Genomic DNA, 20,582 nt, shown 5'->3' on the forward strand with positions numbered 1-20,582 from the left:
GTCGTTTTCAGTTTGAAATTTTCTGTGGTTTAGCCTAAATGTTAAATGGAAACACAATTTGTGGATGCCTCGTTTTCTCCGGTTCCTCCACGTTTAAAGGGGAATAATGCTTCCTTTATCATGTTGGTTGTACCGTTTTAGGCCATTCTGATGTTCGTTGGATTTTATGCTAATGACAATCTGCACATATTATATGAGTAAAGACTGATGTCATCCAAGGGAAGCAGTCATCAGTGTAAAAGCTTTTTCTGCACTTCAATTTGCTAGAATTTGGAAAGTTTGCTGTCATAAAATTGTGCTTGTTTTGGAGATTCGTTGTTAGCTTTCTTTTGACATGTAGCCAAGCCAGCAAAGCTTTCTCATAAACATATTCAAATGAAAAAAATCCAGGTTCACTGTTTGAGGAGAACTCCTCCTACATGAACAAGTAACAGCGTCTTCATTTCTCAGGAAAACACGGGAGCTGTTAAATGTTTGAAAGGTGCGCTTTTCAATGAAAGCAACCAATAAAAAGAGTGATGTCAAGTGGTATTTTCAAGGGGCAGCAATTCCACAAAGTAAGCTTCTAAGAAAAATTCATGGTTAAGAGATCACATCTGCATTCAGCACAGCCATCTTGAATGCAGTAACTGTTTAAATTCGACGTAGGACACCGATACCACTATGAGCTCCTCTTTTTTAACGTCACAACTTGCTCAGGCAACAATTTCGAATTCTGAATAAAAGGTGGATTCCTGGGATCGAGCTTTATATCCCAACACTTAATTTATTCATTGGAATGCCCCAACTCACATACAGTTATTTGCTTACTTTCCTGTCTTAAAGGTTTTTGAATTAAGAAATCAAGAGTTCGTGTCTGGAAGCCACTTAAATGATGATGAAAAAACCGTCTTTTTCGAGTTCATAGTTCGCCTCCTAGAAGCATTTGCAGTGCACGATGCTGGGCCCAGACTCGTCATACTCCTGCTTGCTGATCCACATCTGTTGAAAGGTGGACAGAGAGGCAAGGATGGAGCCACCAATCCATACAGAGTACTTCCTCTCTGGGGGAGTGATGATCTTGATCTCCACGTCGGGCGGGGCCAGGGCCGTGATTTCCTTCTGCATCCTGTCGGCGATGCCGGGGAACATGGTGGAGCCACCAGACAACACGATGCTGGCGAACAGATCCCTACGGATGTCCAAGGCGCACTTCATGATGCTGTTGTATATGGTCCCGTCGATGCCAGGGAACTCCTCGCCAAGGAGGGCGGGCTGGAACAGGGCTTCCGGCGTGCGGAACCGCTCGTTGCCGATGGTGATGACCTGTCCGTCAGGGAGCTTATGGCTCTGCTCCAGAGATGAACTGGAAGCAGCGGTCTGCATCTCCTGCTCAAAATCCACTGCAACATAGCACAGCTTCTCCTTGATTTCACGAACAATTTCCCGTTCGGCTGCAAGAAAAAAAATAAGAATCCCAAAACAGTAATTTCAAACAGACTGCTTTTTTTGTACTGAGTTTCCCCGTATTATGTCCTATTTGCCCTTAAAACAGAACTAACCAGTTGTGAAGAGACTATAGCTGCGCTCTGTGAGAATCTTCATCAGGTAGTCGGTCAATTCACCACCAGCAAAGTCCAGACGGAAGATGGCGTGGGGCAGGGCATAGCCCTCGTAGATGGGCACAGTGTGGGACACACCGTCACCAGAGTCGAACACGATTCCGGTGGTACGGCCAGAGGCGTACAGAGACAGCACGGCCTGGATGGCAACGTACATGGCGGGTGTGTTGAAGGTCTCAAACATGGTCTGTTGAGACAGGAGGAGAGTTAGGCCGTGTCCGAAACGGGCTTCCAGAGCTACGGCTAGGTCTATTGTCTGCGCGTCTCCACGCATTTCCAATGGAGCGAAGACCTAGACCTAGCTCTAGACAACATATTCGGATGCAGCCATATATCCATTTAAACTAATGGAGGCATGATATGTTCGTTTTGGGGTTCTGGCAAAAATATTTCCTCCCTGCAGTTTTCAGAAAATTACCTGTGTCATCTTTTCCCTGTTGGCCTTGGGGTTCAGGGGAGCTTCAGTCAGCAGCACGGGGTACTCGTCTGGTCCCACACGCAGCTCGTTGTAGAAGGTGTGATGCCAGATCTTCTCCATATCGTCCCAGTTAGTGACAATACCGTGCTCAATGGGGTATTTGATGGACAGGATACCTCTCTTGCTCTGGGCTTCATCTCCAACGTATCTGTCCTTTAGTCCCATGCCAACCATGACAGGCTTATTATCAACGAAAAGGGTAAAATCTATAAAAGAAACTTAACTAAACCAAAGCTGCTACGTTTTCGTGCTGTTAAGAAAAATAGTCATTTTCTTGAACCATGAAGACTATTTAAAGCTGTCTTTGTATGGCACCCTTAACCGTCCCTCTTCCTTTTTAGACGACAACCCTAACCCTAAATATCCCTGTATCTCTTTTTCAGGGAAGAGAAAACGTCCTGTGGGCGTGGGTAAGTCTTCAGAACATCTTCCCTTCCTGCATCGCGTGGACATCTTTTGTTCACGAGTCCACACTCGTATGTATGCGTGTGTCTCATTTTTAGAGGCATCTTACTTTTGATGAGAATAGTTAACGTGATATTTGCCTGGTGCAGTGGTCTTCCCACGATGGAGGGGAACACGGCTCTCGGGGCATCGTCTCCGGCGAACCCGGCCTTGCACATACCGGAGCCGTTGTCGATTATAAGGGCAGCAACGTCGTCGTCGCACATGTCGGTCTGGGATGTCTGTTGTTGCTGCTGCCGCTGTAGTTATTGTTTTTGTATGCTGACTGCAAGTGTATCTACACAACATTTACCGAGCACGTGAAACTGGAATGGTTACGGCCCGTCGCAAAGCCTGTCTGTTTCAGAACCATAGCGGAAAGAAACGTCCGTTATGCTGGTTCGAATGTCAGCCGCCATACTTGTGCCAAGTACCTGTGGAATATTGGCCCACCTTTTCGACCCAAACAGGTCGAAGACTCTGGATAATTTTGCTAGAATGAATTGCAAAGTCCAATGATCAATTTGATAAAATCACGATTAAGTATTGTGAGAATTTATAGCACCGCAAAAAGACCAATTTCAGAGTGTAATGATTTCATTGCCACGATCATCTTGTTTACACAAACTAGATCACGATGCTTCAGAAAGGTTCCAGGCAATACTTGTTAATGGTTGATTCAAGAAACGTCCATAGTTTACAAGGTAATCGTTCCAAAACGGCTTTGATTTCACTTCCCTCTGATCAGCGAAACTCTTTTTTTTTACACAACGCGCTGAGGAAGCTCGACTTGAATAAAGACTATGATAGTGGCTCTGAAAGATTTTCTTGCAAATGGAGGGCTGACATGTCAACAGGTTAATCGTTATGAGGCTTGAAGACTAGTCGCCTCTCAAGACTGGCTATCCTAGACAGGTTATACAAACGTCTCTGGTCAAAGGGTAAAGTGGGTATTAGACGCTCTTCGTCGGAGCTAATAAGTACATCAGGAATTTCCTGAACACAAAAAGAAGCCGAATTATATAGCTCAATGTCTGGGGCTCAAAGTTGGCAAACATTTGATGTTGTAGAGGTGTCTTAGATGGTTTAAACTATTCGGGGGTAAATAAAACACTATTCTCTTAGGAAAACTTCTCTTTCTCAGTGTGACCAGTTCCCAGCGTCCACAAAACCGACACACACACCAAGACCTTTCTTTATGACTTTCGTACATTTATAGAAGTTTAAAACACATGTAATATGGTATAATGTACTTGTGAATACGTAAGTGTTGTAGGAATCAATTTGTCGTTTCAAACAAAGGAAGTAGTGTAATACTCACCCAATCGCAAGAAAACGTTACCATGGAATAGGAAATTATCTTTACCCAAAGAAACAAGTTTTACTTTCTATCCACCCAAGTATTTCACCCATGTTGGCATAAACCCAGCAGCACTCAACACATTCGTCCGTGAATACAATATATGATTTGAATATGGCCTCAGATATTGACGTTATGCTTTTACTCAATCATTCGTTGAGTTCATTCTGCTGAATAACAGAGCAAATTACAGATACCCTGGACCAAAAGGTAAAATCGTGATGAATTTGTTCTTTTGTTGATTAAGCTGTCAAAAAGGACACGTGTTGTCTCCACAGTCATACAGTTTTTCACAGTCTCATAGGTTTTGAAAGAAAGCCAGACTGAAGGCCAATGTGATATTTCGAGTTCAAAGTTCGCCTCCTAGAAGCATTTGCGGTGCACGATGCTGGGGCCAGACTCGTCATACTCCTGCTTGCTGATCCACATCTGTTGGAAGGTGGACAGAGAGGCAAGGATGGAGCCACCGATCCATACAGAGTACTTCCTCTCTGGGGGAGCGATGATCTTGATCTTCATGGTGGGCGGAGCCAGTGCCGTCACCTCCTTCTGCATCCTGTCGGCGATGCCGGGGAACATGGTGGAGCCACCAGACAGCACGGTGTTGGCGTAGAGATCCTTACGGATGTCCACGTCGCACTTCATGATGCTGTTGTACGTGGTCTCGTGGATGCCAGAGCTCTCCATGCCCAGAAAGGCGGGCTGGAACATGGCTTCTGGAGAACGGAACCGCTCGTTGCCGATGGTGATGACCTGACCGTCGGGGAGCTCGTAGCTCTTCTCCAGGGAGGAACTAGAGGCAGCCGTGTGCATCTCCTGCTCGAAGTCCAGGGCAACGTAGCACAGCTTCTCCTTGATGTCACGAACGATTTCACGCTCGGCTGCAAGAACCAGAAATATATATCAACATATACTATAGAGTTTTGACAATCACTTCAGACAAACGCCTAGTGCTGACTTAATGGACTTATGCCTCAAACATAGAGACGAAATGACAGTAACTTACCAGTGGTGGTGAAAGAGTAGCCACGCTCTGTGAGGATCTTCATCAGGTAGTCAGTCAAGTCACGGCCGGCCAAGTCCAGGCGGAGGATGGCGTGGGGCAGGGCATAGCCCTCGTAGATGGGCACAGTGTGGGACACACCGTCACCAGAGTCGAACACGATTCCGGTGGTACGGCCAGAGGCGTACAGAGACAGCACGGCCTGGATGGCAACGTACATGGCGGGTGTGTTGAAGGTCTCGAACATAATCTGGAGTTAAAAGAGGCAAATAAACTGCAGTTAAAACTGACATTTCAAAAGACTGGCATAATTCGAGAAACACTTGACGTTACCATTAAATACAGATACTTAAATGATGTGTAGTTATTCACCTGTGTCATCTTTTCCCTGTTGGCCTTGGGGTTCAGGGGAGCTTCAGTCAGCAGCACAGGGTGCTCTTCTGGTGCCACACGCAGCTCGTTGTAGAAGGTGTGATGCCAGATCTTTTCCATATCGTCCCAGTTAGTGACAATACCGTGCTCAATGGGGTACTTGAGGGTCAGGATACCTCTCTTGCTCTGGGCTTCATCTCCAACGTAGCTGTCTTTCTGTCCCATGCCAACCATAACACCCTGAACAATAAAAAAATAAAATAAAATGCCACAGATTTGCTTTAGCGACATTTCAAGACAACACACCCAACAGACGCATATTCTTATTGATGTGATATGATTTGACCAGGAAATTTACCTGGTGGCGTGGTCTTCCCACGATGGAGGGGAACACGGCTCTCGGAGCATCGTCTCCGGCGAAGCCAGCCTTGCACATACCGGAGCCATTGTCGATCACAAGGGCTGCAACGTCGTCGTCGCACATGACGTTTTTCGTTGTTTGTTCTGGCTGTGAAGGTTATCTGCAAGAAACATAACAAGCGGAAGAAATGAAATTGTGGAGGGACTATCACTGGAAACGATGCAGTACAGTTAGTCCGTGAAACGAGGAATCGCAGAGAGTTTAATGTACACACACAGTCACGAATTTAATTTAAAAGTGGCTTCTCGTCATTCTGTTAAAACACGAAAACGTGGCTTTTACAAGACTCCCAACTATTATTTATCTTCAGGAAAAATTGTTTAAAAGATTTGGTAAGAAATGGGATTCATGGTACTATGAAGCCGCTTCATTTCGGGGTTGTGATTTTTTGTAGTTGCTCGTTTTTTTTTCTTTCAGGAAGATAATGTTTTGAAAAAAAATCACTCTTTTAAAATGTACAAAATACTGGCCAACCGTACTTTCCCTCTTTTTTTTCATTTAGGCTTTTCCCTTTATTGAACTTCCTCCCCCGAGACATACAGAGTATCAACGTGAAGAAGCTGTCGGCTTTGAGGTCGATGATTTATTGGTTGTTTTTGAAACAGGAAGGAAAATGGATTACTGATGGGAAGGAGACTAAAACAAAGACTGGTCTGAAGGTAATTCAAGGAAATTGGAAAGCAGAATACGCGCAGGACGATTTTAACACAACAGCGCTGGCAGCCTTGACCGGACACAAAATCGAGTTAATCGCCCGCTTGTCTCAATCTCATTGTCCAAAATTTTTCTGTTCCGCTGTTCATCTCCACAACCAGACCTGCGGTAATTACCCATTTCAATTCAGGAAAACTACTATTTCCTCGGCGGTGCCTCAGAACAGGAGGAAAATAATACCGCTTTGTCTAAACCAGTTCTGGAAAATTGAAGATGTCACAACACCGGCAGGTGGTATAAAAAATATATATTTATAAGCATTTCACATTTCACGAGATTGATAATCTTTGTGAATGCAATGCGCAGTTTCTTAATTACCGCGCAAAAATGTCCTGACTTTTTTTCTGAACAAAACCTTCTCTCGCGGGCTGCACGCATAATTATATGCTGTACCCGCAACATTTTCAATCGTTCCGTTATTCCAGTCAAGCTGAAAGAATGTTATGTCTGTAGCGCTACGATGAATGATTTATAGCTCTAGTTGTTTTTTTTTTCCCCTCAATAATTTGCGATGTCGCCCGAGGTCGGACTGAAACCTCAAGAAAACTGATAATGTTCGAAGTTACGGCCCGACTCATTTTACCACCTGCTTATTTATTAATTCATTCATTCATGTCTGTATGTTTTTAGAGATGATTTTTCATATTTGGGATAGTTTTACCAGGTTAGTTTTGTTCATGACAGGCTAGCACTGAAAAAAGGGAGGGGAATATGTCAGTTTTAACGTTTAGCTAGACGCACTTCAATTTTAGCTTTTATTTGGGCCAAACATTATTTCACAAATAAAACAAGTCTATTTTTTTGTCTCATGTAGGTATAGGTGCTGGCTAGGTTTGCTTTTGTCTCGAATTTCTTTACATCGACCCCATTGTAAACATTTAGTTCTTTTTATGAGTCAGTATCGGGACAGATCCCTGGAAACCATCTGTCATCTTGTAGGGGCTTCTCGGATGCTCTGTGAGTCATATTTTAGGCTCCCCGGGGGGACGTACATTCGCCAACGGGCAATGCGCTGCTCCTATGCCGTCCACGAACACAAGCGTATTCCTTCAAGTTGCTGGTTTTTAAACCATGGCATGTTTATGTACAGCGTCATTACGCCGACAGAGGCTGGTCTGATTTTGTGAAATGAGCGTGGCATGGCACGCGATCTTTAATCATTAAGCAGGTTTTTGCTGTTATCTCGGAGCGCAATAACGGAAGCATAGATCAGGCGGCCATTTGGGCGAATGCCACTGCTCGTGGGTGGCGATGTTTCTATGTGAATCGAAAAGAATTGTTTCAATGTCAAACAGCGGTATTCAGCTGTGGACATGGGGGTCCTCTTTTATTAATATTGGGCCCAAGAAACACAACAGACAAAACTGACGCAAATGCTCGTATTTCGATGTGTGCTTCATTTTCATCGTCACAAGCGTTATGTAAAATGAATTCATTTCATCTTAACTTCAAGATACGGCCAAGACATTTCAGCGGGGGGGTCGACAAGCTGATTTCAATCCAATTTAACTGACGAAAGTGGCCGGCCCTGCAGTTTGGCAACTCAGCCTGAGCACAAAATACAGTTCGAGAATTTCCTATTTTAGTTCATGGGAGAAGTTTCGGTTTTGCCCGTCTCGATCTATTTTATTGTGCACGGCATTGCACAATGCATTAAATTTAACATCGTCTCGCGTGACAACAGAGACCTCAAAGAACCTTATTTGTTCCAAACTTTGTTGACTTTGTACAAACCTATACTTGACATTCTCTCGAAAAGCAAATACCTAAATTAAGGCAAATTTCAAAAGAAAAATCAACAAAACACCTACTCACCCGAAACTGCCTTTTGTGGGCAGGAACAACCACCTGTTTACTCGCTGGAGTCCCGCTGCGGTGTGCGAGGCGCAGCCGCAAAACTAGAGCTCATATTGGCTGGCCTCCCTAGCGACCGCTCTGCTTTCGTATAGCCAAATATGGAAATCGTCGCAGTGCTGATTTGCATATGTTGCCTGGGTGACGCCCACTCGTGTCAGCGATAAGGCCATTTTTTTCTAATCTCGAAGACGGAAAGAATATATGATTACACCTTGGCCTCGGAAAACGCAGTGCCATCAAAACAGGTCGAGGACTGTCAATCATTTACAGCAGTGAACTTTAAAGTCCAACACTCACGCGATAGTGAAATCTAAAATAATTATCCTGAATTAATTGCTGTATTAAGTACAGTTAAAAGACATTTAATTCCGAGGAAATTAATATGATAGATCGCACGCCAAGGTTGTTTTAATTTAACAGGTTCGATGTTTCAGAAAGGCTTTAGAACTAGCTGCAAAATGTTGCAACTGGTTTCAATCAAATTCCCACACCAACAAGGGGTGAAGTGAACTCGTTTTCATTTCTGAACAGTATTTTGAGAAAAGCTACAAACTAGCCTTTCCTCCTACGGAATGGCGTAGCTGAAATGCGAGTCTGCTGGATTGGGCTGGGTCAGATTGCCGAAAATGTGGTTAACCCTCCTCCCTCCTCAAAGAAATTATTTGAAACCTGCTTCGGAAGTCGGCACGCACGGCTTTAGGCCCATCGTTGGTTCCGTCTTCGGATATTTGTACTTTCCTCAACCATGACTGTATTTCAGTGAAACCAACAGAATACGGCCTAGAGAAGGATTGAACATGTTTGGGAATTTTTCTCAGGTTTTGTTTCAAAACACAGGTCCAATTTTCTTGAAAATGGCAGCATATTTACGGAACCCCTGTAGTAAACGGTGCACTGATATTCTTCGCATGTTTGTCTCAGTTTCGTGTCTGCCATGCTTGGTGCAAAATGATAGGTTTTCATAACATTACTGTTGGTCATGGTGGATTGAGAAATTATCTTGTCAATTTGTGCCACCCAATCAGTCCAATGCCCCCATGGAAAGACTTGTCTTTTTCCAAGCGCCACGGTACTACGCTGACGTTCGCACTTTGCTTATTTTCATGAGTAAATAAGTAATTTCTGGTCCGTTGCCAAACACCCAGGGTAGGGAAAGAGTCCCAAGGTGCATTGAACGACCCTCCTCGTAAATTGAATCGGTCGTGCACGCAAGCATGTCCAAAATTGGTCATGATTTCAAACCGTGGGCGGAGCTTAGGTAGGTAAATATTTGGGTGTGGTTATTCAAAAATATGATCTCAATAGATTGTTTCGGTGGGGCTTTGATGCCTTATTAGGGCAGGATATTCCGAGGTCACGCATAACCAGGAAAACCAAACAGCTGGCTCTGATCGAAGAAGGCTTGCGCAATGATTTGACTATCATGCGCCCGTCTCTTAATGAATTGAAAACGTGCTCATCAACCTTCACAATGTGCAAACTGCCCCGCCCCAATACCGGCCAAGCCCAACAGAGGGCGTTATCATGCCCGATGGCGGGTGGTCAAAAGAACCAAACATACTGTGACGAGCAAAATGGGTTGCCAAAAGAATGTTCTTACGACATGGAATCATATAGGCAAAAACGCAGTTATTTTACGAGTGCCAAATTCAAAAGCTTTCAAATAAAAGAAGAACACTTTCCTCAATCAAGGTAACATGCCGAAAATAATATGACAACTTCTTGCTTTCAAATCACTTTTTTATATTTACAATGTACATTTTAAACACGCTATACGTTTTTCATATTGACTTTTAAAATTGTTTGAAGCAGAGAAACACATGCAGAGGGAGAAGTCATGTCCAGCTTGTAAAGTAACTGGATCGAATTCGTGCACAAATGATTGAATAAATAATCACAAACCAAAACAAGTTCCGATTGCTTTTGACGAATAATTTATAAAAATGGTGGAAAAAACTTATTATGCTTACCTAAACGACATTAAAACCACCCTGAACTGACTTTTTCAAAAAACAAAGGACAATACGGGCTAGTCACAATACAGTGTCTATCAGCGTCTAGTTGGTGAAAACTGTTACCTTTACACCCAAGTGAGCAGTAGCACCTTAAAACCACCTATCTCCTCTCCAATAATATATTATTTATTCATAAACGGTCATGGATGGCCGACTAATAATTCTTTTGGGACAATGGGACAAAAATGGGCTTGGAACCAAGTCCTAGACACTGCAATAACCGTGGCATCTTTATAGAAACTAACTTGACAACAATGAATGACTAATCACAACTTAACATTGCTTTCTTCAGGATATCTTTCTGCAGGGCTAGAACCTGTAATAAGCACATTAATGCAACACACATTTGATCCAGAGATTATGAAATGACTCGCCTGTCTGAACATTTCATAAATGAGATGGAGAATTGAGAGAATTTATGCTGGTGTAACTAAACTGAAACTTGGTCCCAAGCCCATTCTGTCCCATTGTCCAAGAAGAATGATTAGTCGGCCATCCAATTTTCACCAACTTGAACAGAAATCTTGTTGCCTTTTTTTCATACTCACTGTAGAGCGCCTCCAAGAGTTTGCAGCGCGTTGGCCAATTACAACGTGCGAAATCTGTCACCTCTTTCCAAACGCGCATTGGGTCGACAGATTTTGGGCATCGTGATAGACCAACGCGTCGCAAACTCTTGGAGGGAAACTATTGTGAATTGCACGTATTAGCCAAAATAAGCAAAGAAATAAATATACAATTTACTTACATCATAAGCAGGCAAATAACTTCTGGAGAAATTATTTTGAAAGATTACATACTGTTTTAATAGTTGGTTTTCCCTGTCCACGTAATTTAATTATCACCGTAACTCTGTGATTTTGAAGATTTCTTCTTCTCTTGTAGACCCAAGACAAGTTGTAGGAAAATGAAGGACAAAAAACAAAATTTAGGAAATTTACATTTCACCCTCCGAAAATTCCAACAGTGAAGCAGGTTAAGCTATTAAATAAAAATGGTGTTAATATAGTTTCCAATTTCAATATTTACGTCTACCTACAAATCTCGGCATCATGATTGGTTGAGATCTCCCTTTGGCGTGAGATTATTCCTCGGGTCGGATCAGAATAATCAAGAGATTTGTGGTAACTGGAATCAACCACGTTGAAACTAAAGACCAACTCCGACAGGTAGCTACTACACACGGGTTACATATCTTTCCCGATTTGACCACTGTACAATTTGTCTCATCCAACATGACCACACTCACACTAGGAAAGTCCAAAATGTGTACAGTTCAATTAAACAATGACTACCTTACCACCAGCATTTCACCACACTGATAAAACATTTGGGATCGACACATTGTCCAAATCATTATCGACCCAACGATTTTTAATTTCATGCAAATAATTGCTTTTTGAGATCTTTCTATGTACATTTGCGTGCTTTAACACTGAAAGATCCGGGGGAGGGGCCTCAACATCTGTCTGATATTGCCGCAGTGCATGTTTATAGGAGTTGAGCCTCAAAGCCTTTTTAAGAGTAACTCTCTGGGGTTATTTAGACACCAACTTTGTGAAAATCGATCATACTATTCTTGCGCAGTGCATATTTTTCCGAAACAGGTCCACCAAAAATGTATACTTTTTCTACATGTGTAGCCTTGTGCTTCAAATGACCACAACAAAACCGTATCTGGTGAGATGGGACAAAACAGCCCGGTTCTTTTAGGGTTAAAGCCGTGTTCAATTTCTGCTGGACCACAAAATGACTTTAGCAATACTCTTTTATGAAATGGCGTTGTGTAAACCCGACTCCAATTACTACATGTCCTAACTGTTCCCCTATCATAATGTCCATTTCCCCCCGCCCCCTACAAATCAAGCACATCTGTAACTTCAATGATCCAACTTCAATGATCCAACTGAAGCTACATGTACTTCGTTTAGCAATAAAAACACTGATGCAAGCCTCATCGTGGAGTAAATCTTTTTAAATCCAACAGCATAGGTGTTGAAAAGAATTATTCTACATTTGCACGGATGTTAACACATACTTTGATTTGATCCATGCCTTCGACAACAAAGTATTTTTTAAAGAATTCTGCCCCCCCTAAACAAAAATTTCAAGGATCTTCATATTTTTCCATGATATCAAGCCATGGCATTTGAGAATCTCCAAAGCACTTCACACCGCTTGTCCGGGATAACAAACAATCTTATTTCTCCGATTTGACGCAGCTTCCAGAATTTGCCCGGCAGACACTGCTGCAAATACTTGTTCAGGAATTTCCATGACTGCGGAAGACGAATCCAGGTGATAGCATGGTCTCTGATTCCGTGATTTGGTTCCAATGTGGAGATCTGATGCCCAATGCACAGTCTTGTGAAGGCGTGGACAGCGTCTCATATGACGCTGCAGTAGCCACTGCAGCCCTGCCCTGCCGCCCCTCCTTGGCCCCCTAGCGACACCCCTCTGGACTTGCTGTCGTTCTCCCACAGACCTGGCGTTTGAATAATCTAGGGTCAGAAAACAGAACAGGAATTGGGGTAAGAACTCAGACTTGACGCACTCAAAGATTTGTTCTTACATTTTTGCCCAAGATGAAATCTATGAAGGTATGTTTGGATACAACCAATGAGTTCTGCAGATGAAAGGACGTGTCTGGACTTCGAGTCAAAGACCCAGAGTTTGGACCATTTATGATCAGGAAATAACCCCAATCAGGCCAAACGCAGCCAGATTCCCTGTGATTCAAAGAGCACCTAGAGGGTTTTAGGGTTAAACCACTTGCAGAAAACCCAAATACATCAAACAATCGTAAATGGTAACGACATGCTAAGTGCAGTGAACAAAGGGCATTCGAAAAGACGAGCGTTTCGAAGCTTCTGAGGTGGATCAAGTGAAGTGGATACACGAAACTGAAGAATAACCAAGAGCCGACATGATGATAGGATCATATTCCACTCGCCTTTTCTACGAGTTCTTCGAAGGCACACTGGACACCGTCTTTTGTCTTGGCACTGCATTCGATGAATAGCATGGCGTGTTTCCTGGCAAACCTCAAGCCTTGGTCCCGCGTCACCTCCCTCCTTTCCTGTAGGGGGAAAATTCATAAGACACAAACGACATCAGGCTCTTCATACGCGTACGTATACTGGCTTTTTTTTAGAACAAAATCCTGATTTTTCTGAAGCCATATGGTTAATGATACCTGTCATAAACCCCTGCAAACATTCTGTATTAGTGTGGAGACCGTCGCAATAATAGCTACGGACACATAGATGAAGGAATCTACCCAATCATAGAATACAGACGATGTCCCGGTCTCTCAACCATATGATGCAAGATATGGGGTGGAGAGAACCCCCCCCCCGCCTTTGTGTTGGTCATGGTTTGATCGGAATCTTGGGAATTCTTTACAGACTTCTAGGGGGGGATGTGTTAGGTAACAATAGTCTAGAGTGTGTATAGGGTTTGAACATGTGAGGGGGGGTACCCATCGGCCCCATATCGTGCACGGTATCCTCTCAACAGGTGACGGTTAACCGGGATGAAGACTAAACTAATACTTTCTTCAGTTACTGTCTGTGTTACGTCCGAAATTCAAATACGTTGTGGTGCATTCAACTCATACTGCACACCTCTGAGCGCTAAATTGCCATAGTTGATTCCGTGCACAGTGACGGGTTGTGAACTAACTTTTGGCTCAGCACAAGAATTTGACAAGCAATGTTTCCCGCTTAGCGGGACTATCGTGGAATTGGATCCAGCAAAGTCCTCGCCCCCCCCCCACGGAGCCGGGTGGGAGCCTGACCTTGTCGATCTTGTTGCCCACCAGCATCTTGATGATGTCCCCCTTTGTGGAGTAGGTGTCCAGCTCATTCAGCCACTGGTCCAGCCGCTGGAAGCTGGTCTGGTTGCTGACGTCGTACACTGACAAAACAAAGCACGGCCAAATTTGTCACCTTGGAGAAGACTTCTCCATTGATTGTTATCAAAAGCTCAATGAGGATCTACTGGGAAATTGTAAATTCTTTCTAAGACAAAGAAAACCCACATAATCCTGCAGCTTTCTCCATACCAGACTCGCTGTTATCATTATCCTGATGAAAGCCTCACTTAATAAACCATGGACAAGTTTTAATGACCATCACACCAGCAGATCCATCAGTTCAACAGACTATCAGATCTAAAACATGAAGTCTGGCATTGCCTTGTTATACGTATTTATAAACAAAATTCATTCATGTATACCTCACTTTCATATGACATAATGCTATACCAAACTTTCATATGACATAATGTGATATCACACTTTCATATGACATGCTATACCACACTTTTCCTACCATAGTTTAATATACATGTATTTGACGGAAAGTGTTCCATATACAGACATCACTTGACACCCTGTGCACAAACCCTATGAGCCTGGTCTGAAAAATTGTGTTTTCTAAGTAAATGATTCAACATTTTCACTGCTAAATTTGATTTTTGGGGATATGTTATGATGTTGTTATCACTTTCTGATGCCTTTTAAATCACTGCAAGGGGGAATATTGCGATGTCCGTATATGGAACTCTTACCTACTTGATATACAATAATAATATACCTAATATGACACCCTGTGCTCCTCTGTAGTAACTTGGCGTTAATGTTCTAAACCTCTCCTGGCCTGCTGTGTCCTGTGAGGAAGATAGTTTCGTAGAATCAATTATACATGATATAAGTTTGTATATAGGATTTAATAGTAAGAATCCAGTGAATAGGATACTATGCTTTCACGTCTCAAGTGACATTGGTCAGGTCTGGAATAGTTTGATGTTTCTTTAGCAATGCTCGACGTTTGGTTGAGCTAGACACTCCAAAGTTTGGTGGTGCCAGGGATGCGAGAAATCAGGCACATCTGGAGACAGACTAAGCCTAGACTTGGAAACACTCCAGCCAAAAGCTTCCATTTAGCAGGTGCTTTCAATGTGGCTACTCAGGAGAAAAATGTGAGCATGGGGGAGGACTCAAATCACAAACTTACCCATATCGCTAGTTTGGCCGTGTTTCCATCTACCGACAGCGTCTTCACTTTGAAGTCGACACCTACGATAAAGAGGAGTGTGATTTTTTTAGATGTTCACATTTCACAATCATAAATTTCCATGGCAAAGTTATCCACTTTTTTTCCAGTGTTTTCCGATAAATGCTTACAGATCAACACAGATAAATTACAGTTTAGGTTTTTTCCTTTACGATGCCATCGGCAGGAAAAATAATTTCTATCAGAAGAAACAGTAAAAGAAAATGACGTGGTTGAAGTTGACAAAGCCAGCGATAAAATGATCATTTTCTACAAAATCTACAATAACAGGTACAGGGACATCATCATTATCCCAGTCCTCCATGATCCAACATTATCAACAAGGCCATTTTCGGGGAATATTGTAGGATTAAGGATGGCAGGGCTTACCGAAACCACTGACATTCTACAAAGGACTTCATTCCCAATCAGTACAAAGAATGTGCCATTGGTTTCCTGCACAGCAGAGGAGTGTGCAGGAGTTGGCAATGGTTTCGTCCTTACCAATGGTCGCCGCTTGTTCTGGATCAAATGTGTCATCTGTGAACCTCAGCAGAAGGCTGTGTGAAGGCAAGGAAACAAACACAATTTACAGCAATTCCTTTTTTTATTGCTCAAACTAAAATACATCTGTCATGTTTGTATGAAGGTCTTAACGCTAACCCCCTTGGCCCTTTTTTGCCAGGGACCCTCCTCAATCCTCCAGAATCCTCCAATTGGGGGGGGGTGGTGTGAAAAAAATTGGACTCTTCCTCAATCCTCTGAAATCCTCCAAAATTTCTTGAAAATGTTACTTGGTGGTGTGGCTACTGCCTCAATCCTTCAAAATCCTCTGGCAATTTCTGTCATTGTGTTGAGGCAGTGTGAATGGCATTCTTGAGCAGTGTGGTTGATTCAAAAGAAATATCGAACTGAAGTTATGTACGACTGAGCAAGAACAACACATGGTCTAACCCACAACCTTCACTCGTGGCATCCTTCGCGATAAGCCATGCACTTTTGCCATTCACCCTCAATCCTCCAAAATCCTCCAAAACCGCCCGAAGAATTTTGGAGTATTGAGGAGGGTTAGGGTTAAACAGTTCGTTTGAATATTGCAAAACATGATGACGCATTAACAGGGTGCATTAACGGGGATGACACCATTAGTTGATTTTGTCGTGGGACCTGGACGCGGACCTGGACGCGCACATGTGCTGCGCCGTGTGTGATGTTATCCTCCGCCACTGAAAATGGTCAAGCCAAGACGCGCAGCAGGCTCGCGGTCATTGGTGGGCTCAACGCATGTGCAGTCTGATAAACACGAACAGCATGAATGGAGCGACAGTCAACAGGTGGAAGCGAAAAATTAATAAGCAAAAATCTCATTTTTTTTTCAAAAATACTGTCTCGTGCTCTGAAATTTTTGTTATCCCCTTTTTAGGAGGTAAAGATTAAGCAGGTATGCATGCTGACAGGGGAAATTTGATTTAATAGCTTTCTTACAGCTGTGAACCATTTCACCATAAAAACTCGCTTCCAAAACCCCATAGCATTATGACGCCATGTAAACCTTGTCTCTTCGAAGTCACACGGAGTATCACAGAGTTAGTGACTAGAGTTCTCGAAAGTAGGGAACAGGGTGCTAGGCCTAACATGTAAATTAGACACCCTTTTTGCACATGGTCAACACCCCTAAGCCGGACACATCACTGGTTTGTCAGTATGACCATCAACCATGGTGTGGCCAACAATAAATCTTATCGATCCAGTTTCCTGAAGGTGCGTACGCACTATACCGTACGTTTGGCAAGCTACTGCAGTACTTGATTACAGACGTACGTAGGCCTACACCGACAGAAAAATATTGCAACACATCAGCTGGTCAGAGACAGAGTCTCGATCATGTCGATCGAAACCTGGCCTACCTCGATTTTCCCACACCACTTTCTCCAATAATAAGAATCTTGAGTGTTGTCAATATGTCGTCTTCGTCCATTCTCCTCGAAAATTACTGATTTCTATTTACAAAAGGTACTATAATTTACACGTATGTCCGCCTTCTTCACCTGGCACATTCAGATCTTCAGAAACTTTTTGTTGATTTCTCAAATCTCAATTAGTGATGACGTTATCAGTTCAACTGGATTTGACCTTGGCCTCTTTCACAACTCCTAAAAGAAAATGTTTATCAGTAATTTTATCCTATACGACGATGTCTTTCCTGTATTAAAATATTTGTAAGTTTACAAATTATATTTTTGGATTATTTAATTGATAATATGTATTTATTTCTGCGGACAAATTATCTATTTAACAATCATTATTCGGTGTCAACTTTAACCTCAAATTTCCGCCATTTTCAAACTGTTGAGACAGTCGGAATTTTGTAGGTTCGCATTCTTGTTTGTCTGCCATAGATGTATGCAGGTAAAATACTCAGAGTTCATAATTAATTGGGTAAAATTGTAACGTATAAAACAAAACTTTGCAGGCAGGGGTTTTTGATTAAGTAAACAGAGGCAAACCAAAGCAACTTAACCCTCCTAATGCTGAAGTGACTCTTTCAAGTCTTTGGGTCACTTGCTTGGTAAACATCTCAAAGAAGCACAGCTAGCTAGCTGTGTCGTGTTGTGCACTGCACCAACATGCAAGAGAGTGACCTTGGGCACGTGTGCATATTTGTGCTGTAAAGCCAAAGAAGGGTTAATGATATCTATCCATAGGCATGATAGGCCTAACCAACCAACCATATGTCATCATCTAGCCCCACTAGTGTGGCACAGAGTCTCACTCCCGATCCATCCTTAGCCATGTCAAGACATCCTGCTGCCAAAGTTTTGGAAGAGCCCATTGGTACATGTACTATCTTATCGCTCAGTCCGTTTATTACATATGTCTTGACATGGACATGATGGAACAGCCGTCGAGACGATGAGGGGTCAAGTGACGTATTGTTCAACGATCTTATTTTAAAGATGGCGACTGAGAGATGGAGCCCGTTAGATTGAATGGATAAAGGCGAAAAGACTGGAAAATACCTGAATAACGAGAGGGAAATCATTCAATAAATGGTTTTTAGAAAACGGAAAGCTCAAGGATCATGTTCATGTGCAAAAAAATTGCGCCCACGATGATAAGTGGGTGCGCCGAAAATGTTCAGTACGCCGACACGAAATTGCGCATACGGATGTGTGGCTAAGGATGGATCAGGAGTGAGAGTCCATGCCACAGTAGTGGGGCTAAGCCTAGGCCTAAACCTTATCGCAAATAGGCCAAGGCCCTACTGCATGGGTGATTTTGCACAGTGGTAGAATAACTAGAAAGGTATTGTGGGAAGGAAAAAGGGGCAAATGCCTTTCTACCATTGTGCAAAATCACCCATGCAGTATTTGCGATAGGCTTGTATTAACATCGTGTGGTCCATGAGACCGTGGAGCTAGCCTATAGCTCCATGATGAGACAATTTCATTATGGTCATGTTGTGGTGGACTCTGCCAGTGCCACACAAGTGACACGAGAGGGCAGTATTCAAGGGTTACGGAAACTTTAAATGCTCACAGACAAAATCTAAACTGAAGCCTACTCCTACTTTCATTTCATAAAAGTAAAAGTGAAGCCTGTCATGCCTGTTTATTTGTCATGTTTTTGGTGTTCAGTCCTTCGGCCTGAGGTACACTTGCCTTCAGCCATTGCCACACGGCAGTCATGCACGGCAGTGCTCTCAATTTTTGATGCATTTAAACCATATGCATATCATTTCATGACCATGTGCATGTTAATACGTTCCTTGTAACGTCTATGACGGTATAGTCACCGGGCCCCTTATTTCACCACTTACTGTGAAAACCAATTTGACTTAACAGTAGGTGCCGAAATTAGGGACCTCGTGACTATGCAGTCATGGAAAGAGTTTGCTACAAAACTGCTGTCTAGTGCTTGGTTCAGTCGTAAACAGTATGGAAAGAATTCCTGATTGGACCATCACAACCTTCGAAGTTTGAAGTTTTTCTTCCGTCCCTTATCCCCAGCACTAACTCCCTCAGCATGATGGCGGTAACAGCAAACCACGGCTGTCCTGGCATAGGCGAGCCCTCCGAACTGGACAAGTTAACCAATAACCTCCTGCAGGTCCAGGACACCTTCCTCAACCACTGGACGGGGGACCGGCTGCAGGAGTCCCTCCAGGAACACTGGCAAGAGCACCAGCTGGCCGTCCAGCAAGGCAGAGGTTGCTGTTATTTGCACGATTTTATTTTAGACATCAGAGAGCTTGCACGGTTGACCCTCACTGAGGGCGGGGCCAGAGTCGAAAAACTAGGGGTCCGCATTTGCCTTGAAGTGAAAAACAGGGCGTCTATGTCACAAAGATGTCTAGACTCGTTTGGCTCGAAAATTTGGTGGGTCTTTGTTCCTCAGTGATCTGCATGAGTAGATCCTTTGTACTTCGTTGTTGAATTCGAAATAAAAAGATTCACCCGAAGATGCTCTACAGAAAGCCTCCCTTCAGTTAACACGGATACTGGATAAGTCCTTAGAGGGTTTGTTTGGGGGGTGGGGCAAGAAGAAGGGAGTTGTAGCTTTGCCTATCTACTCCGCTTTCATTTCGTCACACGAGCCAGATTTTTCCCTGAAGAATTTTCTGAATGGGTGCAGATCATTTTCCTGATTCCACCCCCCCCCCTTCTCATCAAATTTCTAATAAATGCCTTATTGGAGAAATCACTTTTTGGGGGTCGCAAATTTAGTCTGATCTTTCCGTGAAGCAGTGTAGAACTAGGCTTCAAAAGAAGACAGGTACTCATCTGAAAATACATAAAGTCTGACTAGTTAACCTACAAATTCCTATAAGATCTGAAGGTTTTCATTTTGGGTATACTTACGGCAAGTGGTAAAAGGAGCCAGACGTGCCCACGAAGAGATCGATCTTTCAAGCTAAGCGGTGTCACCGCAAACCACTTTCCGTAGTATAAGTTCCTATCTTGCCCCAACTGCATATATTGTTATTTCAACCTACCGCAGCAGTGGATGTGAAAACTGTTGCCTTGAAGAAAAAACTGAACAGCACTTGAGTTTGGTTCCGTCATTTTTTCCCCCCTTTGCAGACAAAATTGCATCACTTCAAAAGGAACTGAAGGATTTGGAGCAACAAGAGCTGAGCAATAAACAAGGTGAGTGGATGGAAGCGTTAGGAACACTGCAAACAATCTCTCCCTGCTGGGATAGTACGTTGCTGGGGCGTGGTGGTTAGCGGACAAGGAGCGGGCCCCCTGGGTAAAGG

General features: G+C 43.2%; 5 protein-coding genes across 7 annotated transcripts in view; 1 reads left to right on the forward strand and 4 right to left on the reverse strand.

The window, feature by feature from the left end:
• LOC110982619 (uncharacterized) overlaps window positions 1-20,582 on the reverse strand; it is a 155,295-nt gene that overhangs the window by 114,147 nt on the left and 20,566 nt on the right. The gene's annotated exons all lie outside the window — the stretch shown is intronic.
• On the reverse strand, window positions 728-2,967 carry LOC147796279 (actin-15B-like). Of its 2 annotated transcripts, none has more exons than XM_087148122.1 (4): window positions 2,587-2,967; window positions 2,020-2,227; window positions 1,542-1,788; window positions 728-1,433 (listed from the first exon to the last, which is right to left on the reverse strand). In XM_087148122.1, exons 1-4 carry the CDS (start codon window positions 2,748-2,750, stop codon window positions 916-918), a joined length of 1,137 nt encoding a protein of 378 aa, XP_087004248.1. In that variant the 5' UTR covers window positions 2,751-2,967; the 3' UTR covers window positions 728-915. The 2 variants fall into 2 exon arrangements, with proteins under 2 accessions (XP_087004248.1, XP_087004247.1); XM_087148121.1 differs by having other exon boundaries at window positions 2,020-2,259; window positions 2,625-2,966.
• LOC110982571 (actin, cytoplasmic-like) lies at window positions 3,715-8,331 on the reverse strand. Its single transcript, XM_022241074.2, has 5 exons — window positions 8,209-8,331; window positions 5,617-5,779; window positions 5,259-5,498; window positions 4,890-5,136; window positions 3,715-4,764 (listed from the first exon to the last, which is right to left on the reverse strand). The coding sequence occupies exons 2-5, from the start codon at window positions 5,740-5,742 to the stop codon at window positions 4,247-4,249; spliced, it is 1,131 nt and encodes a 376-aa protein (XP_022096766.1). The 5' UTR covers window positions 5,743-5,779; window positions 8,209-8,331; the 3' UTR covers window positions 3,715-4,246.
• rab18 (RAB18, member RAS oncogene family) lies at window positions 11,045-17,422 on the reverse strand. Its single transcript, XM_022241160.2, has 7 exons — window positions 17,230-17,422; window positions 15,827-15,882; window positions 15,284-15,345; window positions 14,864-14,936; window positions 14,065-14,183; window positions 13,219-13,344; window positions 11,045-12,766 (listed from the first exon to the last, which is right to left on the reverse strand). The coding sequence occupies exons 1-7, from the start codon at window positions 17,298-17,300 to the stop codon at window positions 12,653-12,655; spliced, it is 621 nt and encodes a 206-aa protein (XP_022096852.1). The 5' UTR covers window positions 17,301-17,422; the 3' UTR covers window positions 11,045-12,652.
• LOC147796280 (uncharacterized) lies at window positions 17,645-20,562 on the forward strand. The gene is made up of 3 exons (XM_087148149.1): window positions 17,645-17,690; window positions 19,333-19,532; window positions 20,407-20,562. Exons 2-3 carry the CDS (start codon window positions 19,349-19,351, stop codon window positions 20,550-20,552), a joined length of 330 nt encoding a protein of 109 aa, XP_087004275.1. The 5' UTR covers window positions 17,645-17,690; window positions 19,333-19,348; the 3' UTR covers window positions 20,553-20,562.

This window comes from Acanthaster planci, linkage group LG17, assembly GCF_054643075.1.
Source record: "Acanthaster planci isolate LZ-2023a linkage group LG17, COTS_SCS, whole genome shotgun sequence".
Taxonomy (NCBI): domain Eukaryota; kingdom Metazoa; phylum Echinodermata; class Asteroidea; order Valvatida; family Acanthasteridae; genus Acanthaster; species Acanthaster planci.

Bases quoted from the DNA above. Each gene is read 5' to 3' on its own strand.
- LOC110982571 (XM_022241074.2), bottom strand. From the start codon at position 5,742: ATGTGCGACGACGACGTTGCAGCCCTTGTGATCGACAATGGCTCCGGT. The intron at 5,499-5,616 runs GTAAATTTCCTG...TTTATTGTTCAG, and splicing joins TGGGAAGACCACGCCACCAG to GGTGTTATGGTTGGCATGGG. The intron at 4,765-4,889 runs GTAAGTTACTGT...TGGTTCTTGCAG, and splicing joins CTACTCTTTCACCACCACTG to CCGAGCGTGAAATCGTTCGT.
- rab18 (XM_022241160.2), bottom strand. From the start codon at position 17,300: ATGGACGAAGACGACATATTGACAACACTCAAGATTCTTATTATTGGA. The intron at 15,883-17,229 runs GTAGGCCAGGTT...GCCTTCACACAG, and splicing joins AGTGGTGTGGGAAAATCGAG to CCTTCTGCTGAGGTTCACAG. The intron at 14,184-14,863 runs GTATATTATTAT...TTGTTTTGTCAG, and splicing joins AGCACAGGGTGTCATATTAG to TGTACGACGTCAGCAACCAG.
- LOC147796279 (XM_087148122.1), bottom strand. From the start codon at position 2,750: ATGTGCGACGACGACGTTGCTGCCCTTATAATCGACAACGGCTCCGGT. The intron at 2,228-2,586 runs GCCTCTAAAAAT...ACTAAAGGACAG, and splicing joins ATTCTCATCAAAAGTAAGAT to ATACGTTGGAGATGAAGCCC. The intron at 1,434-1,541 runs GTTAGTTCTGTT...TTTTTCTTGCAG, and splicing joins CTATAGTCTCTTCACAACTG to CCGAACGGGAAATTGTTCGT.
- LOC147796280 (XM_087148149.1), top strand. From the start codon at position 19,349: ATGATGGCGGTAACAGCAAACCACGGCTGTCCTGGCATAGGCGAGCCC. The intron at 19,533-20,406 runs GTTGCTGTTATT...CCCCCTTTGCAG, and splicing joins GGCCGTCCAGCAAGGCAGAG to ACAAAATTGCATCACTTCAA.